The sequence below is a fragment of the Cherax quadricarinatus genome, chromosome 28 (genome assembly GCF_038502225.1).
Source record: "Cherax quadricarinatus isolate ZL_2023a chromosome 28, ASM3850222v1, whole genome shotgun sequence".
Lineage (NCBI taxonomy): Eukaryota > Metazoa > Arthropoda > Malacostraca > Decapoda > Parastacidae > Cherax > Cherax quadricarinatus.
This window is the reverse complement of record NC_091319.1, coordinates 1736776-1758683: the sequence shown is the minus strand read 5'-3', so window position 1 is coordinate 1758683 and position 21908 is coordinate 1736776. Positions and strand designations below refer to the sequence as shown.

The 21908-nt window shown below is 37.3% G+C and overlaps 1 protein-coding gene across 3 annotated transcripts in view; it reads right to left on the bottom strand.

Moving 5' to 3' along the window:
* Positions 1 to 4725: 4725 nt before the first annotated feature.
* The window catches only part of LOC128693123 (protein transport protein Sec31A-like), a 49069-nt gene continuing 31886 nt past the window's right edge, over positions 4726 to 21908 (bottom strand). The window contains exons 11-13 of one of the 3 annotated variants that reach the window (XM_070089300.1): positions 21289 to 21408; positions 6193 to 6279; positions 4726 to 4974 (exon numbers count right to left, since the gene is read on the bottom strand). In XM_070089300.1, coding sequence (XP_069945401.1) covers positions 4741 to 4974; positions 6193 to 6279; positions 21289 to 21408 — 441 coding nt within the window. In that variant the 3' untranslated portion in view covers positions 4726 to 4740. The remainder of the gene's footprint in view (positions 4975 to 6192; positions 6280 to 21288; positions 21409 to 21908) is intronic. The other 2 variants (XM_070089301.1, XM_070089302.1) reach the window with 2 other exon arrangements.

Here is a 21908-nt window from a genome sequence, read left to right as displayed (position 1 = left end):
GCTTTTGGAGGATTCTAAAGAAAAGTTGCAAAGGTTAGTGGACAAGTTTGGGAGGGTGTGTAAAGGTAGAAAGTTGAAAGTGAATATAGATAAAAGGTGACGAGGGTATCAAGTGATATAGACAAAGAAAAATTGGATATCACATTGGAGGGAGGGAGGGAGTATGGAAGAAGTGAATGTTTTCAGATATTTGGGAGTTGACATGTCAGTGGATGGGTTGATGAATGATGAAGTTAACCATAGAATTGATGAAGGAAAAGAGGCGAGTGGTGCTTTGAGGTACAGTTGGGCTCCGCTTTACGGCGTCCCGCTAATACGGTCATTTCAAATTATGACCAAAACTCGCTATGCGGCTCCCCCCACCTGACTTTCTAATACGGTCACCACGCCCAACCCGGTTTGCTTACATTCTCCATGAGATCCGTAAGCACTAAGTCTCTCCATTTTGTCTAGAAACTCCAAAATTTCAATTGTATTTAAAAGTTATTTCATATTTTGTATGTACAGTGGACCCTCAACCAACGATATTAATCCGTTCCAGAGAGCTCATTGTTAGTCGAAATTATCGTTAGTCGAGTTAATTTTTCCCATAAGGAATAATGGAAATCAAATTAATCCGTTCCTGACACCCCAAAGTATTGAAAAAAAAAATTTTACATGAAATATTAATTTTAATACACACAAACTGAAGAAGACATGTACAATTACATGACACTTACCTTTATTGAAGATCTGGTGTTGATTGATGGGATGGGAGGAGGGGAGAGTGTGGATGGTGTTAGTGTTTAGAAGGGGAATCCCCTTCCATTAGGACTTGAGGTGTCAAGTCCTTTCCCTTCTTTTAATGCCACTAGGACCAGCTTGAGAGTCACTGGACCTCTGTCGCACAACATATCTGTCCATAGAGGCCCGTACCTCCCGTTCCTTTATGACATTCCTAAAGTGTTTCACAACATTGTCAGTGTACAGGTCGCCAACACTGCTTGCAGTAGCTGTGTCAGGGTGATTATCATCAAAAAAGGTTATCACACTATGTATGCCACTATGATTCTTAAATCTCTCAAACCAACCTTTGCTGGCCTTAAATTCACTCACATCACCACTAGTTGCAGGCATTTTTCTGATTAAATCGTCATGCAACTTCCTAGCCTTTTCACATACGATCGCTTGAGAGATGCTATCTCCTGCTATCTGTTTTTCGTTTATCCACACCAATAACAGTCTTTCAACATCTTCTATCACTTGCGATCTCAGTTTCAAAAACATAGTTGCACCTTTGGCAAGAACAGCTTCCTTGATTGCCGTTTTCTTGGCCACAATAGTAGCGATGGTTGATTGGGGTTTTATGTACAACCTGGCCAGCTCGGAGACACGCACTCCACTTTCATACTTAGCAATTATCTCTTCATATCCATAGTAATTCTCACCCCTTTTTGCTGTAGGGTTGGCACTAGAAGCTTTCTTGGGGCCCATGGTGACTTATTTTGCAGGTACAATCACTAAAAACGCTGTGATAATATGAAATGTTCCGATTGTATGTTTGGATGGGACTGTGGTGGCTGGCTGGCTGGCTTGTAAACACTGGCGCGCTCAGTCCACAAGTGGACGCGTCCAGAATGGAACGAATCTCGTTGGTCAAATTTTTTAGCGCTAGTCGAGGCAAAATTTTTGCGTTAAAATGTATCGCTAGTCGGATTTAACGTTAGACGATGCCATCGTTGGTCGAGGGTACACTGTACTCTGATAATTATACTTATGTATACCTGTACCTAAATAAACTTACATACTCTGCTGGCATGCAGATACACCTTAAAATCAGTAAGAGTGTCTTATGTCTTGAGACGTCATATTAGTAATGATAATAATCACCGAGTCTCATTTAAATGTCGTATATTACGTTAATATACACATTTTAATTAATCAATCTATGACATTTTTTCAAAATTATATAATAAAAACGATGCATAACATATAAATATGAGAAATACACCCCACAGTAGAATAAATAAACATAAATATGAGATGTGGTAACAGACGACTTGCGCAAGTGACGCCATATTAGAAATAATAATAATAATAATAATAATAATAATAATCATCACGGAGTCTCATTAAATGTCGTATATTACGATAATATACACATTTTCATTAATCCATCCATGATATTTTTTTCAAAATTATATAATAAACACGATACATAACATATAAAGATGATAAATACACCCCACAGTAGAATAAATAAACATAAATATGAGATGTGGTAGCCAGATAACTTGTACAAGTGACGGCAAGAATAACATTTTCTCTAATCTAACATAAGAGAAAATGTGTTACTGGGGGTAACTAGAAAATTATTCCTTTCATATGTATGTAAGTTTATTCAGGTATACACAAATACAGTTACATAGATTATCATACATAACAGCATATGTGTAGAGAACCTGGGATAACCCAAAAAGTCAGTGACTTATTTCCATTGCCTTCACTCAGAGCGTCATTTCTTCTAAAAATGGTGTTACATGAGAATGGGAGTGTTCTTCTTTATTTATTCTACTGTATCTATGTAGAGACAACTTGTACACAATGCAACTTGTACACAAACCAGACGTGTACACTTTGTTTGCTTACAAAACTTACGTTCGCCTAGTTTGTTTACATAACTCTGCGCCTGTCCTTCCTCATGTACTCATTCTCTCTCATTTATTCGTTTTATCTCGTTTACTTACTCCTGACCCTACATTAAGACTACAAATATTTTAAGGTAAGTAATGAGTGAACTGTATATGCATTTTATCGCTCTGGGATGCTTAAATATCATAGAATAGTATGTGTGGGTGGGGTGGCCTGGCTGGCTACCATATATACCACACTTGATTTCTTACAATAAATACTACTCATTTCACCCTAGATTAAGACTACAAATATTTTAAGGTAAGTAATGAGTAAACTGTATATGCATTTTATCACTCTGGGATGCCTAAATGTAATAGAATATTATGTGTAGGTGGGGTGGTCTGGTATGGTAGCTCGGCTGACTACCATACATACCACACTTGATTTCTTACAATAAATACTACTTGTCTCACCCTAGATTTAGACTATAAATATTTTAAGGAAAGTAATGAGTGCACTATGTGTGTATTTTTTTTTATTGTTTTTTGATGCCTAGTTCTATTGCCTGCTACACTCCCTGCATGCCTACTACACTCACTGCATGCCTGCTACACTCCCTGCATGTCCCAGAGTGTTCAAGAAAAACAATGTCCCGTCTCATCACTCATCAACAAGTCCACAATAAAGGTGTCATTTCAGTATTGTTTACTGTGCATATATCATTGTTTTCTATGTTAAGGAAATGTATATTTCATGTGAAAAAAATTATTTTGTTTAATACTTTTGGGCGTCTGGAATGGATTAATTGGATTTCCATTATTTCTTACGAGGAAAATTAATTCGACTAAAGGCTAAATTGGTTAAAGGCTAGCTCTCTGGAACAGATTAAAGGTGTTACCCGAGGGTCCACTGTATATCAATAACACTGACTATCCAAGGACTCGAAGCCATGTTGTTTTGGCCCACCTCATGGTGAGCAAAAATCACATGATGCTCTATCCCACAGGACCACTCAATCCTACAATAATCAAGCACCCAGAAGAGCTAGGTGTTTTTACCTTGATCAGGACATACGGTGGTGCGGGTGCCTCTGAGTTAATTTCATTCTACTCCCAGTTTGGTTTACTAGCCTCCATAAGCAGTATGTATGTTATTATATCCACGTATGAGTGGTATTTAATCAATAACAGCACTGCGACTAGCCAAGGACTTGAACCCATGTCGTTTTGGCCTGCCTCTTGGCGAGCGAAAATCACATGATGTTCTAACCCACAGGACCACTCAATCCTACAAGAATCAAGCACCCAGCAGACCTGGGTGTCCTAGGTGTTTTTATCTTGATCAGAGGACATATGGTGGTGTGGGTGCCTCTAAGCTAATTTCATTCTACTCCCCGTTTGGTTTACTAGCCTCCACAAGAAGTATGTATATTGTAATCATGAACGAGTGGTATTTAATCAATAACAACACTGACTAGCCGAGGACTCAAACCCAGTGTCATGTGATTTTCGCTCGCCATGAGGCGGGCGAAAATGACATGGGTTCAAGTCCTCGGCTAGTCGCAGCTTTGTTATTGATTAAATACCACTCGTTCATGGAACTGACCACAAAATTTTGGTTATTCTGCAACTCTCCACATTAGTAGGAAAGAAAGTCTAACTACTGGTAGTCTTGATTAAACACACAGTACATGAAGAAGCTATGCAATACTTCTTTATAATAAGAAAATATTGGTTACATTTATCAAGAGGTTACCTATACATTGCGAATAAATTATGTTTACAATACTGTTGGGTTGTTAAACCTGTAGGGATTATATAGCACCTGGGAAAATAGATTCTCAGGTTTGAACCTGGATCAAGAATCCTTCACCAGTATCAAGGTTACCCCTCTGAAGGATGCAAAAGTGCAGCTTACAAACAAACAAAACAATTTCTTTGTATAATATGCAGAATGTAGTTTACATGTAACAAATATACTATTAAGCACAAAAGAAAACCACTAGCATACATGTGCAGACTAATCCTAATGCTTAAACTACTTAAGTAGATTAAAACCAACAAAATTTAAAAAATTACTCAAGTACTGCCAAAATAGTAGAAGAGACAAATTCTGATCTTCCAGAAACTAGGAAAAATAATACCAGTAAATAATGTATACCTTAGCAAAGAGCTCCGGTCCTGCTTGAGCTGCAAGGATCAGTGCATGTGGGTGTATTCTGTCCTTGATACACAACTCAACAGCGGACTCCAGATCCCCAACTAATAAAGCTTGCGTTATTAAGCCATGGTTGTTTTCCTCTTTCTCCTCAACTTCCAGCTGAATGATTGGCAGACTTGCTTCTGCTTCTGTTTCGCTCACCTAGAATATAATTGCATTTACTAGCAATGTTATAAAAAATTTCAACTAGTTCTTTCTAATATTAAACACAAACCAATAAAGCTAACAGAAAAACGAGTTGAACTTGTACCACTTTGTGGTGACAACCACAGAACAATCAGGAAAGTGGCAGAGGAGCTTATCATCCAAAACTTCTAAAGACTCCTCCAAAAAAATTTATCCAATTTGCTATGCATGAACCAACAAATTCTGAGAACTGGATTTATTGTTCAAGGAGAACAGTCTGATCATCTTCACAAATTTTTCATCTCGTATGACAAATGATTTCACTTTACCTGTGACTTCTCTCTGCTTCCACTTTTACTGACATTTTTTTTTAGCTCCTACCTTACCTGTCTTCTATCTCATCCTATCTTACCCTTCTTACAACCTTGATTTCACCTTGCCTATTTCCTCCATTTTCCCCACTAAATTTTCTTGTTACCCACATTCTTTATAGATGATTCTCAAACTCAAACTCTTCACACCATCTTTTACAGGATCCTTTATGCAGTTCACCTTATATACTGTACATCCTTCAACTTATTAGTTGTACATTTCATCAAAATTCCTCAATAAAAACCCTTGTTCATTGCCTTTTTTTTTTTTTGTAGCTTCCTGCATCACATTTTTATAGAATACGGCATCAATACAAAATATGCTAATTTTTGTACGTACAGTAAAACTTTTAAATACCAGAAGATAAAATAAACTAGTGAATTTTATTAAAAAATTGTCTACAGAATATTCTTTTGTACTCATTAGCAGGGTAAAAACATTCAATCCCCGAATAAATTCACACAGTACCTAAGAACATCATGTGGTCCCTAGTCCATTTCTCAAAGCCAATAAAATTTTATTACTTTCACTAAGTTTGATCTGCATATCTGCTGAGAATATATTAAAATTGTGGAGGGATATGTTGTGTATCTTTATACGTATATGCTTCTAAACTGTTGTGTTCTGAGCACCTCTGCAAAAAACAGTGATTATGTGTGAGTGAGGTGAAAGTGTTAAGTGATGATGAAAGTATTTTCTTTTTGGGGATTTTCTTTCTTTTTGGGTCACCCTGCCTCGATGGGAGACGGCCGACTTGTTGAAAAAAAAAAATTCCCTTTAGTATTTTTAGCCAATTTAAATTTGAAAAGTGGAGTCCAAGATTATCACATTGAGGCAAAGAACAGAAAAAGATAAATTCACCTCAGTTTCAGGAGTTTTGTCAAATGACTGTCCAGAAGCAATCATTTCAAATTGTTCACTAGGGTCTAGGGAGCTGGTGCTGCCCTCCTGCAAATGTAACAAAATTTAAAATAGTTACACTATGATATAATATGTATATTTAATGAAATTCCAAAAATTTTTAGAAGTATTCAAACCCATCATTGAATAATTAGCACAAGATTCCCTTAACTCTGTAATTTTCTAATTTAAAATACTATACTTACATTAATATTACTGTATTATGCTTGTTATTACAATGTACAGTTGACCCTCAGTATATGCATAGGTTAGGTTCCTGAGGTTACAAATCTTGAGCTGCAGATACTAGGAAATTTATGCCTGAATCTAAATTCTTCTCATTTTACATGTATATAGCTAAATTTCCATGGATTTTGACCATATTTCTTAAGAACATAAGAAAGGAGGAACACCGCAGGAGGCCCGTTGGCCCACACTAGGCAGGTCCCTTACAATTCATCCCACTAACAAAACATTTGCCCAACCCAATTTTCAATGCCACCTAAGAATAAGCTCTGATGTGAAAGTCCCACTCAAATCCAACCCCTCCCACTCATGTACTTATCCAACCTAAATTTGAAACTACCCAAAGTCCCAGCCTCAATAACCCAACTAAGTAGACTGTTCCACTCATCAACTACCCTATTTCCAAACCAATACTTTCCTATGTCCTTTCTAAATCTAAACTTATCTAATTTAAATCCATTACTGCGGGTTCTCTTGGAGAGACATCCTCAAGACCTTATTAATATCCCCTTTATTAATACCTATCTTCCACTTATACACTTCGATCAGGTCTCCCCTCATTCTTCGTCTAACAAGTGAATGTAACTTAAGAGTCTTCAATCTTTCTTCATAAGGAAGATTTCTAATGCTATGTATTAATTTAGTCATCCTACGCTGAATGTTTTCTAACGAATTTATGTCCATTCTGTAATATGGAGACCAGAACTGAGCTGCATAATCTAGGTGAGGCCTTACTAATGATGTATAAAGCTGCAGTATGACCTCTGGACTTCTGTTGCTTACACTTCTTGATATAAATCCCAGTAATCTATTTGCCTTATTACGTATGCTTAGGCATTGCTGTCTTGGTTTAAGGTTGCTGCTCACCATAACCCCCAAGTCCTTTTCGCAATCTGTATGGCTAAGTTCTACATCATTTAACTTATAAGTACTAGGGTTATGGGCACTCCCAAGCTTCAGAACCTTGCATTTATCTACATTGAACTGCATCTGCCACTTTTCTGACCAAGAATAGAGTTTGTTTAAATCCTCCTGAAGTTCCATAACATCTACGTTTGAATCAATTATCCTACCTATCTTTGTGTCATCGGCGAATTTGCTCATATCACTAGTAATTTCCTCATCAAGATCATTGATATATATTATAAACAATAACGGGCCCAAGACTGATCCCTGTGGAATGCCACTTGTTACAGATCCCCACTCGGATTTAACCCCATTTATGGACACACACTGCTTCCTGTCAGTGAGCCATGACTCGATCCACGAGAGCACTTTTCCCCCAATGCCATGAGCTGCCACTTTCTTTAACAGTCTATGGTGCGGAACTCTATCAAAAGCCTTACTAAAATCTAAGTAAATAATATCAAATTCTTTATCGTGGTCAACAGCCTCAAAAGCTTTACTGAAGAAAGTTAATAAATTAGTTAGACAAGACCGGCCTCTTGTGAATCCATGCTGAGTATCATTAATCAAGCTATGCTTATCGAGATGGCTTCTTATAATCTCAGCTATAATTGACTCTAGTAATTTGCCTACAATTGAGGTCAGGCTTATTGGGCGGTAATTTGACGGTAACGACTTGTCCCCTGTTTTAAAAATAGGAATTACATTAGCCATCTTCCACATATCAGACACTACACCTGTTTGAAGAGATAAATTAAAAATATTAGTTAATGGTTCACAGAGTTCCATTTTGCATTCCTTAAGAACCCTTGAAAAAACCTCATCAGGACCCGGCGACTTATTTTGCTTCAGTCTGTCTATCTGCTTCACAACCATTTCACTAGTGACTGTGATGTTACATAATTTATCTTCTTCTAGCCCACTATAAAAATTAATTACTGGAATATTGTTAGTGTCTTCCTGTGTAAAAACTGAGAGAAAATAATTATTAAAAATCGAGCACATTTCATTCTCTTTGTCAGTAAGGTGCCCATAGTTATTTTTAAGGGGACCTATCTTATCTCTAACTTTTGTTCTATAGACCTGGAAAAAACTTTTTGGGTTAGTTTTAGAATCCCTAGCAACTTTAATTTCATAGTCCCTTTTAGCTTTTCTTATCCCCTTTTAATGTCCCTCTTAATGTCAATATACTGATTCATAAGATGACCCTCACCTCTTTTGATACACCTATAAATTCCTTTCTTATGCCCTAGTAGATATTTGAGCCTATTATTCATCCATTTTGGGTCATTTCTATTTGATCTAATTTCTTTATATGGGATAAACGTTCTTTGAGCAGCATGAATAGTGTTCAGAAAACTGTCATATTGATAGCTCACTTCGTTACCCCAGTCAACAGATGATAAGTGTTCTCTAAGCCCATCGTAATCTGCTAAGCGAAAATCTGGGACTGTTACTGAGTTATCGCTACTATCGTACTTCCATTCAATGCACCACCTTCTCTTAGCTGGAGACTTCAACATCAACCTTGGCTTACTAGAAGATCAGCCTGTAACTGATTTCATCAACAATATGAACACACTTCTCATACCAACAATAACTAAACCAACCAGGCTCACTGAGACAAGTGCAACCATAATAGACCACATATGGACCAATATACTAGCCCCCCTTAAATCAGGGATAATCACAGATAGCACTACAGACCACTACCCTACCTTCCTCCTGACAAACATTAATAAACCACCACTTGAATACAACAAAGTCTCATTTAGACTCCATGACGAGGCCTCAATAAGGAAGTTCACAACTGACCTAGAGATTGTTGACTGGCCTACAGAATTCTCCAAGGCCAATGGTATTGATGACTGGACAGACATTTTTCTTAACAAATTACTTAGACTATACAACAAACATTGTCCTACAAAAACGAAACAGATCACAAACAAACGGCTTGGTTGCCCATGGCTAACCAGCACCATTCTGAAATCCATTGACAAGAAACACCAATATGAAAAGCAATATAGACAGGGCTTAATGCACAAAGATATTCTTAAACACTATTCATCAGTTCTCACCAAAGTAATAAATAAAGCCAAACAACTATACTACTCCAGTAGATTCACAGACACTAGAGGAGATATAAAAAAGACCTGGAAAACACTCTCTCAGATTCTAGGGACCCACAAACTGAAAAAAACCAAGAATATTGTCCTAACTAAACCTAATGAAACACCACTACATCCCACTGACACAGCTAACAAGATAAACGACTTCTTCTCAACCATAGGATCTAATCTCGCCAATAAAATCCCACATACTAATGCCCATGCCGGGAACTACCTAGATGGGAATTTCCCAAATTCCTTCTATCTTGCACCAACTGAGCCCTCGGAAGTCACCGAGATTATAAAGTCACTTAAAAACAACTCAGGGAATCTGTCTAATGTCCCACCATTACTGTACAAGCGAGCGGCCCATATCCTTTCGCATGCTATTTCATTACTTTTTAACAAGTCACTAGAAACTAGCACCTTCCCGAAACTACTCAAGATGGCAAGGGTTACACCAATACATAAAGGTGGTGACCCTACAGACTTAAACAACTATAGGCTAATATCAAACTTACCATTGCTATCCAAAATCTTTGAGAAACTCATTTACAGGAGACTATATTCATTTATAACAGCACAAAACATACTCAACCCCTGCCAATTTGGATTTAGGAAAAATAAAAGCACTAATGATGCAATCATAAAAATGCTAGATCTGCTTTACACAGCATTGGAAAATAAGGAATATCCACTAGGAATTTTTATTGACCTAAGAAAAGCTTTTGACACAGTAGACCACGACATCCTACTCCACAAACTTGACCATTACGGTATAAGAGGCCAGGCGCTTGCTTATTTCAAATCTTACCTTACTAATAGGTATCAGTATGTTACCATTAAAGACACAGCATCAACAACACGGCCACTTGATACTGGAGTTCCGCAGGGAAGTGTCCTTGGTCCCCTGCTCTTCCTCATATACATCAATGATCTTCCAAACGTATCCCAACACCTGAAACCCATTCTCTTTGCTGACGACACGACTTATGTCATCTCTCACCCTAATCTTGCCACCCTCAACACCATTGTTAACGAGGAGCTGATCAAAATATTGACTTGGATGACAGCCAATAAACTTACGCTTAACACTGACAAAACCTACTATATTATGTTTGGTAGCAGAGCAGGAGATGCACAAATTAACATTAAGATCGACAACACTAATTACCAGACATAATGAGGACAAATTCCTAGGCCTATACCTTGACAACAACCTGAATTTCAGCACCCATATCCAACACATAACCAAAAAAGTATCCAAAACAGTTGGGATCCTCTCCAAGATACGATACTACGTGCCGCAAAATGCCCTTCTCACACTATACCACTCACTTATTTATCCATACCTCACCTATGCTATTTGTGCTTGGGGATCAACTGCAGCAACACACCTAAAGCCAATAATAACCCAACAAAAAGCTGCAGTAAGAATAATCACTAAATCCCATCCCTGGCAACACACCCCCCCACTCTTCATAGATCTAAACTTACTCCCTGTTCAGTACATCACACTTACTACTGTGCAATCTACATCTACAGGACCTTAAACTCCAATATCAACCTTGACCTAAAATGCTTTCTTGATAGTTGTGACAGAACCCACAGGCATAACACCAGACACAAACATCTCTACGACATTCCCCGTGTCCAACTAAACCTTTACAAAAATTCAATGTATGTCAAAGGCCTTAAAATCTGGAACACCCTACCTGAGAACTCTAGAACTGCAGACACATTCATCACCTTCAAAACTACCATTAGAAAACATCTTATCTCCCTGATAAACCCCATCAACTAACTACACGAATACCACCTGGTGGTTCACACTTACACTCACTCACCCATTTGACCATAAACAGAAATATTAATCTCAATCTTAAAATAATGAATCCTATGATACTCCAATACTGAAACTATGTACTGTGCCAAAACAAAAGCATTCACATTGCTAAACTCACAAACTAGTATTTAGTCACTTAGCCATAATACCAACTTACCTCATAATTTGTAATATTTTAAAATAAAGAATTAAACTAAGTCTGCCCGAAATGCCTAGCCATGCTAGGCGTTCTAGTGGTACACTCTGTAATCATTATTTAACTACATGTAAACCACACAACAACCAAATTCTGTAAATTCAACATTGTAATCTTTATAGAGAATAAACTTTTGAATTGAATTGAATTAAATGTAATTGATTTGTGGTCGCTAGCACCCAGTTCCTCTGAAATTTCTAAATTATTAACAAGGGATTCATTGTTTGCCATAACTAAGTCAAGCAGGTTATTTCCCCTTGTAGGTTCTGTCACAAACTGCTACAAAAAACAATCCTGAACTACTTCTAAGAAGTAAAATGATTCTAAATTCCCAGTCAAGAAATTCCAATCAATATGACTAAAGTTAAAGTCTCCTAGAATTACTACATTATCGTGCCTTGTGGCCTTAACAATTTCCTCCCATGGTAGTCTCCCTTGGTCCCTATCTAAGTTTGGGGGACGGTATATCACTCCTAAAATCAGTTTTTCATGCCCCTCTGAAAATTCTATCCAAACAGACTCTGTATGTGTTACTTCAGACTTAATACCCGTTTTTATGCAACAGTTCAAGCGATCTCGGACATACAATGCCACCCCACCCCCCTTCCCGATACTTCTATCTACTTGGAACAATTTAAAACCCTGAATATGACATTCCGCAGGCATGTCCCGACTTTTTGAATTAAACCACGTCTCAGTTAAGGCAAATACATCAATGTTACCTGCACTAGCAACTAATCTCAACTCGTCCATCTTATTCCTAGCACTACGGCAATTAGCATAATAAACATTGAAAGACTCTCCTTTCTCTTTACCCTTCCTGCTCATTTCTGTTTTTCTACTAAACCTATTACTGTCCTTATCACCCAAAGTCCCTGGCTTTTCAATATCTACCTCGTTCTGCTTATTACTAGTTCCCCTAGAACTCGTAATATTACTACACTGGGACTTCACTGTTTTCCTGCCAAAACCCATACCACTAACTATTCCTAGTTTAAAGTCCTAACTGCTCCCTCCACTGCAGTTGCCAGTGCTACCACCCCAGACCTAGATAAGTGAACCCCATCCCTGGCATACATGTCATTTCTGCCATAGAAGAGGTCCCAGTTTTCAATGAATGTTACCGCATTTTCCTTACAGTATTTGTCCAGCCAGCAATTGACACCAATTGCTCTGGACAACCATTCATTTCCAACTCCTCTCCTTGGCAAAATACCACATATGACAGGGTTCCCACCCTTACTCCTAATTATTTCTATTGCTGACCTATACCTGCTAATCAGGTCTTCACTCCTACGTCTGCCAACATCGTTGCCTCCAGCACTGAGACAGATAATAGGATTGCTCCCATTACCTCTCATGATGTCATCCAGACGGCTAACAATATCCTTCATCCCAGCCCCAGGAAAGCAATACTCTTTTTTCAGTTTAACACTGGATATTCATGAATAGGGGAAAAAAATGAATAATCAAAGCTATTCATATTATAGTAAAATTCCTATATCCACTGATTCAATATCTGTGGCTTCAGTTATCCATGGTTTACTGTGGCCCTTAATTATGCTTAATAATGGCCCCAAAGTGCAAAAGTTGTGATGGTGACAGTTGCTCAAAGCATAAGAGAAGCCGTGAAATGCGTCCCATCAGTGAAAGTGAGATAATTCTAGACTTGTTTTGCATAATTTATCAATTAAACTTTATCATGGGTACTTTTGTAAATGAAAAATGACTCGTATATAGGGTTCACTACTATCCACGGTAGGTCTTGGAACGTATGCCCTGCAGATACGGGGGTCCTACTGTACAAGGCAAGTGAATTCCAGGATTCATATGTATACTAAACTGTGATGAACATCTAATTATACAGTATTTACAATTTATTAAGGAACTAACAAACTGCTGAAAATTACAGATCATGAATTATGACTACAAGAGAAAACATTATGCAATAAAATTGAAAGTCTTGCAATAAATAGTTACCGTACAAGATAAACTGGAAAGAACTAGGTATTGCTGGAATTTATAAATTGAACACATTCAGTGCTACATCTCCCTCCTCCAATGAGCAATCCTTATGGATTCATTACCAGTTTTCAATAAATACATAAAACAAACTAAATAAAATTAAGAACTAATCTATGCATAAAAAATCTAAGCATTTAATTCAGTGTCATGATTTAAAAAAAAATATTATTTTCTAAAATGGTGGAGAATCTTTTTATGAAAGTAATAATAACAAAAATGTAAAACTTGATGGAAACTTTATGAATTTATGCAAGATAGAATTTGGCAGTATGAGCGCAATTTATGCATCTGATCTGGCCCACTTTGAGGCCTATTGTAGGCCAGTTTCATTGTTCAAACTGACCCAATTCTTGACTATTTCACTAGTATGCCTTCCAAGTCACTGCCCTAAAAGTACACAGACATCAGTAATTTGGTCAAGTTGACACAAAATTTAACATATTCAAATTTATGAACAGAGTCCAAAATAATCACTGTAGGCATTACAGTGACTAAAGCAACCATCCCTCTGATCATTATATCCCTAAGCATATTCTATACAACACTCCCGTCCATTCTGAATCCATCACATAAATCTAAGTTTTACCCTATTTTTCACCTAATAAAGAACAACCAAGAATGATTAGTCAAGGTACAGACCATCCCAATGAAGTATACCTAGTTAAAATCCATTAAACAGGCCAGGGGGGAGGGCAGAAGATGAGGATGGGGGAGGCCCCCTACCCTTTCTCAGGAAAAAACAACCATCTAATATTTTTGCCACTCTGAGACCCATTTTAAGCCCAATCTGGTTCGAAAGTGACCAAAATAATTTCCCTTTCACGATTATGTCTTTCATTCTATTCTTGATACCAAGAAAGAGTCAATAAAACCACCTGAGAATATACCTCAAACTAATTATAAACCAAGAATATACCTCAAAGTAGCTATTTTAAACAATGAATATACCTCCAAGTAGCTATTTTAGCATCAGAGGTTAGCTGTTCCCATCATACAATGCCTGGCATTGCATTTTTTTTTTATACTGCACACACCCACCACACAGACCCTTTCTCTCATTTCAAGGCCAATATTTACTGAACACAACACTTGAAGGTGCAATAAGTGGAACTTATCTCAATAACTTCGATCTATGTTAAAGACAGTGAAAGGGTTAGTTATTAATTAGGGTCATCTACACAGGATGTCACTAAAATCCCACAGACTTCTTGCATGATGTAATTTTTTATTGCCTTTGGTGAACTTATGAAATGCTTAACCCTCCCCATGTCTACAGTAATTTAACTTCAGTTATTTATTTCTAAAAATAAATAAAAACCACAATTATTACATTCACAGGGAGGGATAAAACCATATGGGTCATACAATGCTTTGTAATACAAAGAGTATTAATGTTAGATGGAAAAAAGCTGAAAGGTTGAGGGTTCCAAGGCAAAATTGATGTCAGGCACTGAGTGTCAGTTAAGTCAAAAACAAACTCTCCATTAAAAGTGGGACTTTAAAGGACAGAAGGCACAGAGTAAACATGTCAGAACAATGAAGTACAGATCAAAAGTGAAGTTGGTTTGTTTTCTGATTAAAAGAATAATCTATCAAAATATGTTGGACTATCAGCATGATATAACAATTCTTCCAGGCTGGCATTGGGGGGACCTCTCCATAAGGTGACAGTGTCTGGTGTAACCAATATGCAATCAGAGTACCATTTGCCACAACTAAGTAATGCAGGGAGGATGACCAGAAACCCAACTACAGATTTATTAAAAGCAGTCTGTTGGCTACAGACTAATAATACTGTCTGTATTCTTCTAAGAGCTAAATTAGTGCAGGAAGATGGAAAATAGCAACTGCCTAAGATACACTCGAGTCTTATTACAGTGTATACCAGTTTCTCTACTAGCTTCTTGCCTTGAACACCAAAAAGGCTAGGGACCCTGCAAAAGATGGTCCCTTTATGCATCTGCAAAAGATACAACACAGCAGAGAATGTGAAGAATGATGGATGTGAAGTATTAACACATTGATCATTGCTTCTAATCACCAAGTCTTGAGATGACAATAAAGGATGAGGCAACCCCAATGTGGATTACTACAGTAAGAATTTTACTATTATTACTTTTACTACTACTGTTAATAATAATTTTATTCACAAAAATACAACATAATACATTTTGTGAATTTCTAGAAGAAAATGTAAGCAAATGAATATTTTTTTCTCAAGCCCAGAATATGAACAGTATTTCATGTAGAACAAAAGCTAGTAACAATCTCAGAGTATTTATACATAGTTAACTAATCATTATTAGATTTACTGTACTTAGTTAATGGTAAGTAACAACCTACACTTAAAATTAATTTGTACTAATACTCTGAGAATAAAATAAACAAAAAATACAGGTACAAAAAAATACAAAAATAATAAATACCACTACCACTAATAATAATAATAATAATAATAATAGCCAATTTAAGTGCTAAAGCTTAATGGTTATACATTCACAGGGAGCACTAAACCCATATAATTCCTGGGGAAATATATGGAAAAGTTATTCAGAGAGTGACATATAGCAGGTGTGGTTCCATTCAACAGGGTGAAATTGGGTAAGTGTATAACTTTTTCTCTGATCTGTAATTAATAGTGATACAAGCGAAAATAAGATTGCAGAACACAGTGGATTTATAAAGTTGGTGGTGGCGTGTGAATTAAGTGTTAGTATTGAAGCATTCTAGTAGTAAATGCTGTACTCTGTTACATTCATTTTTTTTTTTCAACAAGTTGGCTGTCTCCCACCAAGGCAGGGTGACCCAAAAAGAAAAAAAATCCCCAAAAAGAAAATACGTACTTTCATCATTCAACACTTTCACCTCACTCATACATAATCATTGTCTCTGCAGACACACTCAGATATAATAGATTAGAAGTCCCTCCAAACTGCCAACATCCCAAGCCCTTCCTTTAAAGTGCAGGCATTGTACTTCCCATTTCCAAGACAAGTCCGGCTAAATCTATAATAACCGGTTTCCCTGAATCCCTTCACTAAATATTACCCTGCTCACACTCCAACAGCTCGTCAAGTCCCAAAAACTATTCATCTCCATTTACTTTTATCTAACACACTCACACATGCTTGCTGGAAGTCTAAGCCCCTCTCCCACAAAACCTCCTTTACCCCCTCCCTCCAACCTTTTCAAGGATGACCCTTACCCCTCCTTCCTTCTCCTACTGATTTATATGCTCTCCATGTCATTCTACTTTGATCCATTCTCTCTAAATGACCAAACCACCTCAACAACCCCTCTTCATAATAAAGTTGGTAGAATTACCGACAATATGTAAAGTAAAAGGACACAAGTGCAACTAATGTGACATTTATTGTGGCAACGTTTCGCTCTCCAGGAGCTTTATCAAGCCATTACAAACAATACATGGACACAGAGGGTATATAAAGGCCCAGAGTGAGGTGTAATACTAGTGAGGTACCATTTCGATGTTCACTAGTGGTAGTAGTAGTAGTAGTAGTAGTAATAGTAGTAGTAGTGGTAGTGACAAAAGTAATACAATATGGTAGAGCAATTAATTCGTACATGAGTAAAAGGATATAAAAGCTATTACTTGGGTAACATAAAAATAGGTTGGACAAATATAGACTGGAATGAGGCAGCTTGTTTCAGTGTTCACTCTCTGTGCTTTGTGTAGTATAACACAAGCTGCCTCATTCCAGTCTATATTTGTCCAACCTATTTTTATGTTACCCAAGTAATAGCTTTTATATCCTTTTACTCATGTACGAATTAATTGCTCTACCATATTGTATTACTTTTGTCACTACCACTACTACTACTACTACTACTACTACCTCTAGTGAACATCGAAATGGTACCTCACTAGTATTACACCTCACTCTGGGCCTTTATATACCCTCTGTGTCCATGTATTGTTTGTAATGGCTTGATAAAGCTCCTGGAGAGCGAAACGTTGCCACAATAAATGTCACATTAGTTGCACTTGTGTCCTTTTACTTTACAACCCCTCTTCAGCCCTCTAATATTTTTAGTAACCCCACACCACCTACTAATTTCCACACTCAGAATTCTCTGCATAATATTTACACCACACATTGCCCTTTACCCCCTTCCTCCAACCTTTTCAAGGATGATCCCTACCCCGCTTTCCTTCCCCTACAGATTTATATGCTCTCCATGTCATTCTACTTTGATCCATTCTCTACTTTCTATACTTTCATACATTCATTTATTTGAAATAAATGCATGACATGATGATCAGGGTTTAATGCAAATACATAAAAGAACACCTTTCTAATACAGTGAGTTTGGTTCCAAACCACTGCCGTAAAGTGAATATCAGCTTAAAGCAAACCACAGCTTTTTTTTTACCAATTGACAGTGCATATAAAAGACTAAAAACATGTTTTTACTATCATTTATTAAGTGTGTAATTGTGCACATGCCTTCTGATATGCCTTTCTCACTAAGGTTGATCATTTCTAGCTTTTGATTAGAAGTAACAAGCTTGTGACTCTTCTTTTCACTAGCATTAAACTTAGGAGCTATTGTATTGAAACACCAAGTGTATAAATGCTGTAAACAGACTTAGCACAGGTAACAAAACAACACCAAAAATAAACATGAATATAACTGAAAAGAGGATAAATAAATATACAAGGTACGATGTAGCACGTAATGAAAGTAGTTTGTTAGATTATGTATTGGTGGATAAAAGGTTAATGGGTAGGCTCCAGGATGTACATGTTTATAGAGGGGCAACTGATATATCGGATCATTATTTAGTTGTAGCTACAGTTAGAGTAAGAGGTAGATGGGAAAAGAGGAAGGTGGCAACAACAAGTAAGAGGGAGGTGAAAGTGTATAAACTAAGGGAGGAGGAAGTTCGGGTGAGATATAAGCGACTATTGGCAGAAAGGTGGGCTAGTGCAAAGATGAGTAGTGGGGGGGTTGAAGAGGGTTGGAATAGTTTTAAAAATGCAGTATTAGAATGTGGGGGCAGAAGTTTGTGGTTATAGGAGGGTGGGGGCAGGAGGAAAGAGGAGTGACTGGTGGAATGATGAAGTAAAGGGTGTGATAAAAGAGAAAAAGGTAGCTTATGAGAGGTTTTTACAAAGCAGAAGTGTTATAAGAAGAGCAGAGTATATGGAGAGTAAAAGAAAGGTGAAGAGAGTGGTGAGAGAGTGCAAAAGTAGAGCAGATGATAGAGTGGGAGAGGCACTGTCAAGAAATTTTAATGAAAATAAGAAAAAATTTTGGAATGAGTTAAACAAGTTAAGAAAGCCTAGGGAAAGTATGGATTTGTCAATTAAAAACAAAGTAGGGGAATTAGTAGATGGGGAAAGGGAGGTATTAGGTAGATGGCGAGAATATTTTGAGGAACTTTTAAATGTTGAGGAAGAAAGGGAGGCGGTAATTTAATGCACTGGCCAGGGAGGTATACCATCTTTTAGGAGTGAAGAAGAGCAGAATGTAAGTGTGGTGGAAGTACGTGAGGCATTACGTAGAATGAAAGGGGGTAAAGCAGCTGGAACTGATGGGATCATGACAGAAATGTTAAAAGCAGGGGGGGATATAGTGTTGGAGTGGTTGGTACTTTTGTTTAATAAATGTATGAAAGAGGGGAAGGTACCTAGGGATTGGCGGAGAGCATGTATAGTCCCTTTATATAAAGGGAAAGGGGACAAAAGAGATTGTAAAAATTATAGAGGAATAAGTTTACTGAGTATACCAGGAAAAGTATATGGTAGGGTTATAATTGAAAGAATTAGAGGTAAGACAGAATGTAGGATTGCGGATGAGCAAGGAGGTTTCAGAGTGGGTAGGGGATGTGTAGATCAAGTGTTTACATTGAAGCATATATGTGAACAGTATTTAGATAAAGGTAGGGAAGTTTTTATTGCATTTATGGATTTAGAAAAGGCATATGATAAGAGTGGATAGAGGAGCAATGTGGCAGATGTTGCAAGTATATGGAATAGGTGGTAAGTTACTAAATGCTATTAAGAGTTTTTATGAGGATAGTGAGGCTCAGGTTAGGGTGTGTAGAAGAGAGGGAAAATACTTCCCGGTAAAAGTAGGTCTTAGACAGGGATGTGTAATGTCACCATGGTTGTTTAATATATTTATAGATGGGGTTGTAAAAGAAGTAAATGCTAGGGTGTTCGGGAGAGGGGTGGGGTTAAATTATGGGGAATCAAATTCAAAATGGGAATTGACACAGTTACTTTTTGCTGATGATACTGTGCTTATGGGAGATTCTAAATAAAAATTGCAAAGGTTAGTGGATGAGTTTGAGAATGTGTGTAAAGGTAGAAAGTTGAAAGTGAACATAGAAAAGAGTAAGGTGATGAGGGTATCAAATGATTTAGATAAAGAAAAATTGGATATCAAATTGGGGAGGAGGAGTATGGAAGAAGTGAATGTTTTCAGATACTTGGGAGTTGACGTGTCGGCGGATGGATTAATGAAGGATGAGGTTAATCATAGAATTGATGAGGGAAAAAAGGTGAGTGGTGCATTGAGGTATATGTGGAGTTTTCAAAAAACGTTATTTATGGAGGCAAAGAAGGGAATGTATGAAAGTATAGTAGTACCAACACTCTTATATGGATGTGAAGCTTGGGTGGTAAATGCAGCAGCGAGGAGACGGTTGGAGGCAGTGATGTCCTGTCTAAGGGCAATGTGTGGTGTAAATATTATGCAGAAAATTCGGAGTGTGGAAATTAAGAGAAGGTGTGGAGTTAATAAAAGCATTAGTCAGAGGGCAGAAGAGGGGTTGTTGAGGTGGTTTGGTCATTTAGAGAGAATGGATCAAAGTAGAATGACATGGAAAGCATATAAATCTATAGGGGAAGGAAGGAGGGGTAGGGGTCGTCCTCGAAAGGGTTGGAAAGAGGGGGTAAAGGAGGTTTTGTGGGAGAGGGGCTTGGACTTCCAGCAAGCGTGCATGAGCGTGTTAGATAGGAGTGAATGGAGACGAATGATACTTGGGACCTGACGATCTGTTGGAGTGTGAGCAGGGTAATATTTAGTGAAGGGATTCAGGGAAACCGGTTATTTTCATATAGTCGGACTTGAGTCCTGGAAATGGGAAGTACAATGCCTGCACTTTAAAGGAGGGGTTTGGGATATTGGCAGTTTGGAGGGATATGTTGTGTATCTTTATACGTATATGCTTCTAAACTGTTGTATTCTGAGCACCTCTGCAAAAACAGTGATAATGTGCGAGTGTGGTGAAAGTGTTGAATGATGATGAAAGTATTTTCTTTTTCGGGATTTTCTTTCTTTTTTGGGTCACCCTGCCTCGGTGGGAGACGGCTGACTTGTTGGATAAAAAAAAAAAAAAAAAAAAAAAAAAATACTGAAAAGTGCTGTATTAGAGAAGTACTTCAAAGCAGTGCCTTAAAGCAAGGTACACCTATACACTGAAGAGATGCATGGTAGTGTAATCATAATGTGTTGTGGCACTTGTTGTAAATGCATGGAATAATTAAGTTGAAAAAAAAAAAAAAATTGACAAAGCAAAAGTTTTACTGAGGGAAGTGAGGCACAAGATATGTATAGGAATGAAGGGAAATTAATGCAGGATTCAGTAAACCATCAAAAGGCACAGCTATCCAAAATTGGTTATCAATCTAGTACAAATATTTAGAGTACTGTACTGTGCTCTGGTACAGAAAATAATAATGCTATGCTATACTCACTGGAACCAACAACCATCCATTATTGAACGACTGAGGTCTTCTCTGGAGGCAAGCATGCGTTACAACAATTTGTTTATGTAAATAAATGGGAAAATTGACAGGACTCCACATTTTTTCTGACTGCAACACAAGATAGGGCAATACTGTAGCTATATAATACATCTGATATTTAGCAAATAAGATAATTACATGATTAAGCATTTAAGCTACCTTAACAAATACCTTATATTTTGTACCATTAATTACTGTATTACATAATCAATATTAATAACTATTGCACTTTTATGAACATGGGTTATTCCAACAAATGCAATATTTTTAAAAACTGTTCCATTTAGAACATGCCAGCAGACTATTATCTCCTCTGGGAAGAATTTCTCTCCAATTTCTAAAAGATACTGAATATTATCATTGGCAATACAGTGGAACCTCTGGTCATGAACGCTTCCAAACATAAACAAATCAGTTCACGACCAAAAAATTTGCCAAATTTTTGCATCTGGTCACGAACACAAAATCAGGTGCCAAACACAGCCGCACCAATTTTCACATTCCGCACCATTTTTTTGCACGCGCTAATTTTCCTAACTCTGTTATTTAAGTTTTTTATCTATTAAACT